This window comes from Chelmon rostratus, chromosome 2 (assembly GCF_017976325.1).
Source record: "Chelmon rostratus isolate fCheRos1 chromosome 2, fCheRos1.pri, whole genome shotgun sequence".
NCBI classification, from domain to species: domain Eukaryota; kingdom Metazoa; phylum Chordata; class Actinopteri; order Chaetodontiformes; family Chaetodontidae; genus Chelmon; species Chelmon rostratus.
The window spans coordinates 18394030-18406503 of NC_055659.1; the positions used below are offsets into that span (position 1 = coordinate 18394030).

General features: G+C 44.6%; 1 protein-coding gene across 1 annotated transcript in view; it reads right to left on the reverse strand.

Annotated features, from left to right (window-relative positions):
* LOC121616719 (low-density lipoprotein receptor-related protein 1-like) overlaps nt 1-12474 on the reverse strand; it is a 90654-nt gene that overhangs the window by 66938 nt on the left and 11242 nt on the right. The window contains exon 2 of the mRNA XM_041951555.1: nt 6815-6937. Coding sequence (XP_041807489.1) covers nt 6815-6937 — 123 coding nt within the window. The remainder of the gene's footprint in view (nt 1-6814; nt 6938-12474) is intronic.

The window sequence follows — 12474 nt, forward strand, 5'->3', positions numbered from 1 at the left end:
CGGGGGGGCACAGCGATGAAAGGGGGGCTGGCACTTTCTAATTATGCGTTGTTTTGGGATTAATATTTTACAACACATCCTCCTTAGTTTTTCATACTTCTCAGTTTTTTACTTTCACAAGGAGCGTTTTTGCAGGATGATTCATCTTGGAAACTGTCTCTCAGATCTGTGTTTCCTCTCCACTAGTAGAGAGAGGCCCAGCTGACTGAGAAGGAGTCAAGAACTGGGTCTGGATCAGGCTGTCCCTGAGCCCAGAGCTTGTTAGGCTGTGGGGATTTTCCATTCACTTGTTCATGCTTCCCTTCCATATGCTGGTCAACACAAAGCTCATTCAACCAATAACAAACACACAAACAAATAACAAGTTGCTGCCAGCGCAAGAGCAAAACATAAAAGGGACTTCATTTGGGTGAAAATGAGGCCAACTGTGGAGAGCAACGAGGCTACCCACTGCCTCGACTTCATATCAAATCCTACAGACGCTTACGAAACAATGTCAGACATACACATACATATCCAAACTATTACTGCACATCCCACTAACAAGCATTAGATAATTAAAACTAACCCTGCTACTTTTCACAGACATCAACCAGCCAGATATAGATGAATAATTTAATATGTTTATCCATAAATACACCTCATGAATAAGTAGCGCTGCACCACTTTACTGCCAGCGGCTCTTAACGACATACTAATACTGGGTTTCTGTGGCCACTGATGACCATGTCCCCACAAACCAGCTGGCTGTCGCTGTCATGCTCTTGGCCCATGTGACATATTCTTGGACGGAGCATCCAAATCCTGACCAAGCAGCCCCGAGGCACCCCTTGACCCCCACCCCCACCCCTCGAGAACCGCCTGCCCTGCCAAAGAAACAAAACTCCAAAGAAAACTAGGACGCGGCACCGAAAGCAAGACGCAACAACACCAGAGCTTCATTTAGGCCGAGGAGAGGACTCAGTGGCTAAGGAGTTTGTATGATGATGTCGCTACGCAAAGCAGCCTTGTCAAGAAGGTCATGGGGGGTAGAAGGGCAACAGCTAGCCGCAGAGTGGTGAGGGTAACAATACCTGCACTTTGCCGCTGTTTGTGTCTGACAGCTCTCCTATAAACACTTCACCCTACAGGTGAAACACAACACATTAAGCTGCCACTCCAATCGCACCTGTGGGTGCCCACAAACACTTGAATGTGTTTATTTTTAGCCTCCTGATTTCCTTGATTGTCTAGGCAATCACACCTCACCTTAACAAGGTGTTTATACAAATTTGCAGCCTGAAAGCAGTTTATTTTAACCATCTCAGGTTTTAAGCCTGGGGGCAGACTGCGTGCCCTCTCTGCACTTGATGGTTGGATCTCAAGTCTCCCTGCTCACCCCTCTCCTTCCAGGATATCAACAGCACATTTTCATTCCTTCCTGGGGGGCTTCTGGGGTGGCTGGCAGGGCGACAAGCAAAGCAGGAAGGCTAAATCCAGCTAAAGAAAGCACAACAAACTGAGCGTTCTACAAACACAGCGGCCCCACTGCTCCTCGGGGGCAGAGAAACCGCAAAGCAAACAGCTCTATCAGCAAAGTAAATTGCAAGATTCATACAGGACAACACCACCAGATACCCCAACCAAATAAATAGATTGAGCCTATATCGGTATTGGTTATGAAAGGGGAAAAGCAAACGAAGGGACACAAAGGAAATCAATGGTGAAATTCATAAAGAGGAAATGCCATTCACCTGGCTTAAGCATAAGAGGACAGACAATAAATGTTCTAAAAACACACTTCTCTCACACACGGTTGCATGCAAGTGCTCATGCAGGCAGTCACTTTTTCCATCTTTCTCCATTTTTCTTTCACAAACACATGGAGATGAAAGAAGAAAAATAGACCTATTGCCTGCTGAATAAGGTTCTTACATAGCGACTCTATTTCCGAGATTGAACAGACCCATTATTTGATTCATTCGCCTCTTATTTCCTCACAATGGACAGAGGATTAGCTTAAAACTATTAGTATTGTGCAAGTTTTTTCTTGCAGAGGGCAGATAGGGGGCCATACTGCTGTTCTAGAATGACTAAATATCTGACAGGCACTTAGAAAAGGGCTGTTTTTGCCCCTAGTTCATACCCAAAAAGCGAGAGACAAACTTTAATTGTCACAAATTAAGCACCGAGCCCGTCTCCAGACAGTCATTTTCATTTGTTACGTAGTTGTCTGTCCTTTGAATTAGTTTTCTAATGCTCTAATTATCGCATAGAAAAACAGCTATGCAAATGACAGGAAAGGCCCAAGGGGACTGGCGAGGTGGATGAGAGCCATCGTCATCGTCGAGAGCGAAGTGAAACAACCACCGCAGAAGACAAGCTGAGTGTTCAATAATGCACACTCGGATACAGGATGTAGTCATTTATTACTGCGGCTAATCAGACACAAGGTAGTTTGCTGTACAGAGAGGACGACCAGCCACCAGGCATAGCCAGGTGTTCAGCATCTGTGTGTCTATACTTTCAAGACGCAGGCTGGGGGCTTCAATAACCCACATGATCATATTATTATTGTTCATGTCTGTCATTCTCCTGCATCCCCCTGGCCAATGGTGCCTCTGGCCCGCCCCCTCCCCTTCTGCAGAGAGTCTTGCTGAGATTACATAATGATCTTTTTAAAATTTAAATCCCTGACACGCTTTTCTTGGCTGAACACAGGCCAGGCTCTATTGTCCTGCTCCAAGGGGCCAGCTTTGCCCTCTCTACTGCCCCAGCCCCACATCTAAAAATGGTTGCCTGGTGGCCTGCGGGTCCCATCCGGCTCACCACACCCTTAAATAGAGCATGTACAGTCTGAGTCTACACATATTTCTGCTTGATGTACAGATTTCTGCTGTTCCTCCATAAATTCTGCCTGTTGGTACTGCTGAAAATATGTGTTCAAATGAAGAATAGATTTATTGTAATTTAATCCTATCCTTGTCAGATGAAGTGAAAGAATGGAGAGGGTGACTACAGAGTTTAGAAATACTTGAAATATGAAACTGATGGGTGCTTTGGACTCTTAGGATGAAGGGGATTTCTTTTTTCCAATTATGTCACATCAATAACATGATGAAGTACAAAGTGGGGAAAAAAAGATTATAGAACATTTTAGCATCTTTCAGGTCATTGTTTTGGTTTTACAGCCCACAACTTTACCATTTTGTTTTAGTCTAACTCATTTCAGTAGCATTGTTCCCAGCTTGTTAGTCATACCATCTTTATATGATGATGATGATAATGTATATTGTGTTTACAGTTTGTTGTGCTGCATCCAAGTGTAAAAAAATGTGAAGAGTCCAAGTAATCTAGTCATTTTTTTCAAATTTCAGTGCATTAAATATGAATCACTCCACAACCCTGCAACCGTTCATGCTGCAACTACAACTACTGCAGGTCCTGGGTGCTCTGAAGTTGTTGTTGCTTCTCTCTGATTCAAAGGGAAATGCAACACCTAACATGGCAGTATCATACACTGTTGACAATCTAGTGAAAAAAAACATTCACTGCCAAAATATACAGCATTTTCACATTACAAACACATTACCTCATGCAGTATGAGCGGATTTAACATTCAGAGTTGTGCACACTCATGGTGACAAACCTCCTCTGTTGGTGCATGATGTAATGCTTACATGAATGTTTTTATGTGTGTGTGTGTGTGCGGCAGTGACTGCTGGGGAACACGGTGTGAAGCATCTTCAAGTCTTTTTCACGCAGGTAACATGTTTGCTGTATCGCCGCTGTGAGAGAAATGTGAAGAGTGTACGTGCGCGCATTAAAGAGCGGAGACGGCAGAGAGCAGATTGCGTGCACATGCCCTCACACCTGCAGCAGGTTCTTGTAGGAACAAGGTGCTGCGAGGCGACAGACTCTTTCATGTTGAGCAAATGCTGTTTTCCTTGACGTGTTGATAGCTATCTGGACTGGGTGGGGGCTGCGTTTAGGAGACAGTAGCAGGATCAAACAGATCACTTCCTCTGCCACATGTGAGCAGTGCAGCCGCTGGCTTTGCGTCAACCGTCTGGTAAATGTAACCGCTGATCAAATGTACACCAAACAATAAAGCCCCTTACGTCTCATTACCACTGAGTGTAGCTCAAAGATAAAACTCACTGCATTTAATTTCTTTTCAAGGCAGTCTTTCGTTTCTTTTGGTAGGAGTCAGTGAGACGCACATTACATCATAAAAGATGATGTTTTCCACTCTGAAAGTGGCTGTTACCAAAGTGCTTCATCCCCTAAAAAGCTAATTGCAGCCTAGGTGGGAACTGTCTGTAAAACAGCCCTTATTACAGGCCAGGGGCAGGGGACGTCATTTCAGTGTTACACACTTCCTGTGCTTCCAGGGCACACTCACTACACGTGGGAATATTTCAGGACCCCAATAAAGCCTACAGCCTGAGGAGATGGCAGCTCTATAACAGTACACACCCTACCTGAAGGCTATAGACCAGGCGAATAATCACCACATTTATCTTTATTGCAGGGCTTTCAATTGTTCATTGATTAGGAATGCAGATCAAAGTTCTATAAAAAGGTCATATGCCCAGACAAGCACTTTGTTTTTGTTTTACTCTTTCAGTATCCCTTTATGCCAGTCTGACCCAGCACCCCGGGGTACAAAGAACAGCATTGTGGGGGTTACACAGCAGGGCAAAGCAGCTGCACTGGACAGTGGCTGACTTCCCCGGCAATAGCCAACACACTGACAAAGACCACTGTGAAGCCCCGTCCACATGAGTGAATAAATAAACCTTTCTCATGCATCTTTCAACCAGAAGCATCCGCAAAAGCACCTTCACAAAGAGCACATTTATCACAACAATACAACTACAAATGTTACTCAGTGCATGGGCGGTGCGCATACAGTTTGGCATACAGGCTCATAAAACCTTCTCATACGACAACACGGCATTTTCATTTTAATGTGCAGTCTTTGTGACAACTTCTCCTGCTCAGATGAGAGGATCACCGTTTTTTCTCTGCACTGTTTACCAGCGATGAGCTGCAAAAATGCTGATCAGCTGTATTTAACTGGACTGAGATGCTTTCAGTAGTCCACAGCTTCAATATGCAGTCTTTGTTTTTTTTTATAATTTGACAGTAGAGAGCATCATCGGGGATTAGGAGTAAATGCTGCATTTGTTGGGGACTATTCAACCACGAATTTAGTGCACTAGCAACATTTTTTACAGTGTGTGTGGGACTAACTCAAATAAACTACAGTGGCCACGCTCATTGAAATGGAGGATCATGTCACCAAGTGCACCAACAGCATGACTCACTGATGTGTTTGTAACAGCATTTGAACAACAAGAGAGGAATAAGCTGTATGAGGCTTTGGTGACTCAGGCAACAGTTTTGTTTTTTGTTCTTTTCATGAAGTTTGATGACAAAAAGAAAACCACAGACCTGTCAAAGAAACCCACAGTTTCAAGTGAAAGCATCTTCACTGCAAGAAAACACCTGAATTCTAAGAAAGCTAAGATAAGGCTTCATATTTCTTTCGTCTCGCTGACTCACTTCTTGGGTTTTAATACCTGACACTGCAAAATATGTGCTCCCTGCAGAGCACAGGTCCTATAACTGTTGTTTTTGAGACAGTCTGGCATGAGCTCTCTCTAAGGGAGTAGCAGCAGATAGGGGATGGAGTCACTGTCATTTCTGTCCCATATAGAGACACGGACGAAGGCTGGCCAGCAGATGAGAGGGGAGGGAGAGAGCAGGTTGTGAAAAACAGCAGGTTTCTCCATTGCTCTGGGCGAGTCTCTAATGACTTCCAGACCCACTCTCATACAGTCTCAGCGTCTAGACTGCAGCTACAGCCTCTACCCTGGCCTCCCTGTTCGCTCACTCACTCACTCTCTCTCTTCCAGGCTAACCCCCTCCTCAATAAAGTAACTCGTACACACACACACACACACACACACACACACACACACACACACACACAAACACACACACACACACAAACACACACAAACACACACACACTGCCCCCCACCCATCCCAGGCTCTCTGTCCTCTTAGAAAACTACAGGCGTTTCAGTCTGAGAGGCTGACCAGAAAGACACTGCTGCTTTCATTCCCTCCCCAGGGATTCAGCCTCAAAGCATCTCAACTCTAATGAAGACTTTGAAACGACGGCTGTCTTTTTTAGTGCTACTTTCAGTTTGGTTTTGTCTCATGACTGCATCCTCTGAGGCTCTGAATGCAAACACAAATTACATCTATAAAAGAAAGACAAACTTTGTAAATCTCATAATTGGGCATGACAGGACTGTTTAAAGGCAGAATGACCTCTGTCAGCGAATGATAATACAGCCCATTGTTTTCTGCAGTCTGCCGGTGGCTAGCCAAATAAATCTGATAGGCCAACACACTCAGTTTGTCAGCCGACGACTGCTTTTAGAATATGTTTGGAGGAATCAAAGGCTACAGTGACATATTAGCATACTTTTGGTATTAAAAAAAGTGCTTTCAAAGCCAGCCACCACAGCAGGTTTTAGATCCATGTGTGAGCCGGTTTTGCACTTGGAAACCACACCTGTTGAACAGTATTCAAGTCAAATCAATCCACATAATTCACACATCTCCTGCACGGATTGGCTGACGATGCCACATGAAGCAAATATATATGCGTGTGTGTGTGTGTGTGTGTCAGTGTGTGTGTGCCTCTGCTGTGAAAGTCAAATGCTGCAATATCACAACGATCAGGGTACACAAGAAGGTAAACCACAGCCCACAATATATCGGACTCTGTGTTTCTTATCTTTTTAAGACTTACAAACATCAGGCTCCTCATCAGAGCCGTCTGGGCAGTCTTTCTCTCGATCGCAGCGCCAGCCCTTAGAGATGCACGTCACCCCATCTTTACACACAAACTGCTTTGGGCTGCAGGTCTTTGGGGCTGAAAAGAGACAAAGAAAAAGTGAATTAATTAAAAGATTTCAGGAAAAAAAACTGCTCCCTTTGTGTCAGTGATCTTTATTTTCTGAGGTCTCATTAGTAAGCGGGGTCTGTTGTGTTCAGAGTCAATAGTGGCCCTCACTGGCCCTAATTAGGTCTTGGAAAGTTGCTACTTGATGGAGGAGATTGGATATACAAACACCAACACACACCCATGCAGGCTTGGAAATGCTTTACATAAACTTGCTGCACCTAAATATCCAGGTCAGCGTTCCCAGGCCAGTAGAAGTGATGCAACTTGTCTGGAGGATATCAAAGAGCATCTTGTTCAGTGAATTGCCCCCCTATCATCCATCCCCCCCATCAATCCAACCCTCCAAAGAGAGGAAAAACTGCCCACTCCAGCCACAGCCAAATGTTGGAGCGTATTCAAACCCACACTAATTCAAGTCCTCTCAGAACAGCACATAAACACTTTGAAAACACACATTCACACACACACACACACACAAGCAACAAAGCTGAGTCACCCCGGGGCATTCAGGGGAAACTCTTGATGATGGGAGTTTGATACACTAACTTGCTGCTGAGAGGGAAATGTAAGAGATAAAAGGTTTGAAAAAGAAAAATAGAATCTATGACCAGGATGTACTTGAGTACTTATATTGTGTGCTCAGTATAAGTCAAAGCAACAGTTACTTTGACAAAGACCGCACCATTCATACTGTCCTGGTTTCATAAACAAGCTCCTTACGTATTTTCATGCCGTCAGTGTTATTCTGCACTAAAAGTCAAATGTCTAACAAACTAAATGACAAAAATCTCTTGCAGAACAGATCTGTGTCATTCTGTGTTCCATGTGACACTTTCTTATGTCTTATGCTGCCTTCACATCACATCGTTTAAATCGTAATAAAGAGCAGCAGAGTGAGAAAAACCATTGATGTCAGCCTCCGACTTGTAATTCCAAGTCAGAGGTACCGGGAATCACTGACACAAAAGAATTGCAAACGTGCCAACACGCGGTTGGCTAAATGGCTGCAAATGCACCTCCGCTGACAGTCAAATCAAAATAGAGCCTGATATTTGCACTAATGCAATCAATTCAGAGCATTTTAAAGGAGCTGTGTATTATTTGTATCTGGTTTCACTTGGTAACAAACTGCCACAAATACGTAACACAACAGAAGCAGATCATTTAGGCTATTTATCTGATGTGACCGAAAGTAATTACTGAGGCGAACCACCTTGAATAATGTGCAAGCATTCCAAAGCAGAAATAAGGGTGTTCTTCCTCCTCTCGCTCTGCGAACATTGTGTATATAAAGCTTTCACGCACAACCAGCCAACGTTTAGGCGCATAGGCTGTATAAAGAGAGAGCTTCTGAGTCTGAAAAGTAAAGCCTTCAACCGGCATTCTTTCAAAGGGCAAGATGATGTGTCCCAGACCAGTCTGTCCTGAACACGCTGACAAAGTAAAAATCAACCCTTCATCCAACCTCTGATAAGACAGCAAACAAGCTAACACCCCAAAATGTTGTGTCCATACAGGACTTTGTCATATTGTGGGTGTACAGCAACAGAGGGCATGCAGACAGTAAACAGTATGGTGCTAAAGCATTAGATGAATAAAAAACAAATCTAATGGAGCATTTGTCCTTTTGTCCCCCTTTATAAAACACGACTTCCTCCAAAACGCTTTATCTGTGACAATAAAAGCAACATTTCAGCAGCTGACATTTAAAGAGAGCAACAGGCAATCCCAAACTATAATTGGAGCTCACTCATGGATAGTTCAGCGTTTGAATATTTATCACCAGACCGTGATTAAACTGATGCTTTTGCATCATCTGAGCTCATGTTTCTGTCTGTGCCTCTCCTCTGCATCTGGGAAAAGGTCATTATATATATTCCCCTTTCATTTCTTTCTGACATCACGCTAAAAATCAGTGACTCTCGCTCAACCGGCCCACCCACCTCAGCCCTCTGACACGACCGATCATTCACGTTACTTTACAAAGCCTGCACCGACATCTCCTTTGTCCAGCTGCTTCGGTCGGAACACAAAGCACTGATTTGAAATGGTGATGATATTGTAAACTAGCTTATTTAGGCACATAGGACGATGAATAGGACAGGGGGGAAGGGTGGGACAGAATAAGGGTGGCTGATGGGATGAAGCAGGATAAACAGGATGACTGTATTTACATTTAGAGCTAGCCTCAAACTCCAGCAGTGAAGGAAATCATGAAACGGAGCTCAACCTAAATACCATGAATTCAACCTGACATATTGCTGCACACATTCACACTCTCCCCACTTATCCTCCTCTCTGTACCGCTGTGATCGGTGTGTGTTTGTGTGTGTGTGAGTGTGGGCGGGTTTGTGGAAGTGTGTGTGTAGAGGGGCATCTTTTTCTCTCTTAGAAGTCCCAAGGATTTGAATTATTCATAAAATGCATCCAGGCTTGTGTTAAAGCGTTTCCTCTTTGCTCCTCATCCTTCCTCTTTCTTGTATTTATTTGTTTGTTTGTTTGGAGGTGTCACCACCAGCCACTGCAGGCAGCTGGTTGCGGTGCGTCGGTTTATTGCCTATTGTTTATTTAGTTGTTTATTTGACATGCTTCACCTCGACATGCCGTTAGCTTCCAACAATGGCAGCGGGACTGTTCACCCGCCTCAGACTCAACCGCAAGATGCTGCTGACAGAAACGAATCGGGGAGCAGAGGAAGTAGGTCAGGAGGTTAGCTTGCTGAAGGTGGAGGCAGGCGATGCTATGGGTTTCTGAACCACCAGCTCAGCCAGCTGTGACGGCTGGAGGGACGCAAAGGGAGTGTAAGCAAAGGTCACATTCAGGTCATCCAGTCACAACTGAATTTATAAAAATACACAGCAGATGTAACACAGAGTTTGTCAACAGGCGGTTGACAAACTCAAGGCAAGGTGGTGTTGGGCCGCCACATTTCGTGTTCTGACGATGGTGGTGGAGAACGCTGTCGGTGCACAATCTCCCACAGGTGTTCCATTTGGTTGAGACTGACTGTGGAGGCCAAAGCGTCTGATTCACATCACTTTCTTGCTTAAACCATTCAGTGAGCCCTCATGCCCCGAGGATGGGGGCACTGTCCTCCTGGAAGAGACCACTCTCATCAGGAAGGATCATCATAGGTTAAAGGCAATCACTCAGAGCAGCTTTGTATTGATCTGCAGGGAAGCCTTCCCTCTAATGGGACCAGCGGACCCAAACCAAGCCAGCAAAATGCCCCCAACAGAGCCACCAGATCCCCTCACTGTTGAGGTCAAGCATTGCGGCCTGAACCGTCTCTTGGTGCACTTCACACACGCACTCGCCCACTTGTCGAGAATATGGTGAAGGATGACTCATGAACGGATCACTTTTTTCCACATCTCCGCAGACCAGTGCTGATGGTTTTTGCACCACTGAACTCTCAAACGTGCATTCATCTTGGTAATGAGGGGTTTCTGCAGTGCAACCCTACTATAATATTCCTCTCTGTGTAACTGTCAACGAGCTGTTCTGCTCGCACGGTCTCATCACGTCCTGCTTTGACATTCTCAGTCACCTGAGGAAGAGTTGCTCTTCTGTTCTTCCTCGTGTTTTTCCTTCAGGAGCATCACAGTCATCTAATGCGTCTGCATTCGACACGTTTCTCAGCTCAGTAATTCTGTTTCTCCTTTAATCTGTATGTTTAATTGTGAATATTGTATTGCATCATTGACGCAGAGGTATTGAAACATCTCTCCGTGGCCTTATTTCCTCACCCTGCACACAATTTTCTTTTGTTAGTTTTATGTCCTTTGTCTGATTTTCACTTATACAAATAAACAAAAGTCAAACGTTGAGCTTCCTGGCAGCACAAACAACACTGGTGGTCAGAGCAGAAAAGGGAATGTGTGCATCTCAGTTCCTTTTATTGAAGCCACGATTCCCCTCGCTTGCATTTTCCTCACGTCTTCCTCCCTCCCACTGAAGACGCAAGGACAGAGGCAAAAGGAAATGGTGAGAGAAGAGAAATTGAGGAAACAGACTGAAGACAAATGAGATGTCCTCCTGTCTCAGTCATCCTCTGAAGCAGTGTCAGCTTCTAATGGCGGCAGCACAGCTGGCTCACAGCTGGATCAGCTGGTAGTCAACAGCTCTGCAGTCTTTTGATGCCTCTGTGTTTGCATTTGCACATTTATGCACTGTCCATTAACAAAGAGCCACACCTGCATTACAAAACTGTATTCCACATTTACACTGTGTAGAGATCGGTCCAACCGCAGTCTGTAAATGGACTCTACTTCCCAGACACTGAATGCATGCGCCATTTCTGCTGGTGGCAATGCATCTGTACCAGTTTCTGTTACATGATTTAATAATCCTCTTTATGATGTGAGTGAGAACATTTGGGGGTGGTTATACGTGAGTGAATGGAAATGACAATAATTCAAATATCCGTTGCTGAATAAAAAGACATTGTTCTGCTCTCCCTGATTTTAATGTTCTACAATACAAGTTAAAAGGGGAAATGAGAGAAAAAAGAATATGAATGATGTAAGTTATTGTCTGGTTTCTTTCCAATCATTTCAACTCAACAGTGAATAAGAAATTAATCTAAAAAAAGGGAGTAATGAATACATTTACACACTAACAATATAACTGAAAAGTGTCACTTTGTTGCTCCTTTTTTCTCAGGATAACCTAGTAAACATCTTGAGCAGATAAGCTTGCCAGATGAATGCTGTTGTTCCCATTGTTTTGGGTTGGTGGGATGGAAATATTGCAGAAGTTGCGCACATATTTACTGTGTTTGTACGTCCAGTGGGACAAAATTGAGTGGTCTCTGGAGACGGACGTTGACACCCACTTTAATGTCAGCTGTAAATTCAATCTGTGCTTAAAACAATCAGGATTTGTCTGGTTAAATATATCCGAGTTTAAAAAGAGTCCATGACAACTGTGCTCCAGCCAAACATATTTTTGGTTTTAGTGGTCTGTTTCAGGCTTTTGTGAACTAGTGCACAATACAGCAGGCTTCATGTGTGTTTGTCTTTTATTCGAAAAGGAACTGATGCAGGGTGGAAGAGGATGAAGCAAAAGAGATGGCAAGTCAAAGAGGGGCAGGGCTCTCACAGCTGGTGACAGGCCTGAAGATCTGCGAGCAGACTGAGCTGGGCTTGGGTACTGAGATGGGATGGAGGAATGTCACACATGCTATCAATGAGCTGCCTGTGTGTTTACCAAAGCGGTGGCTGCATGAAAATGCTTTGGGTCATCGCCATTTGGGCCGGATCACAAGTCCACAGCCTTCTGCCCCCGCCGCTGTCTGCTAGACCTCCGAGATGAGCTCAGTCCGGCTGGGAGAAAGAGTCCTCTCCTGAGGCGAGCCTCGCCCCCCACATCCCCATTTCCTCCGACACCCACAGCACTGCTATAAATAAGTTGGAGGCCTGCCCTCTGAGATCAACCAGGGCACTACAAAGCTTCAGCAGACACTGGGCCCACCGCCTCATCACACACCACTCAACAGCGGT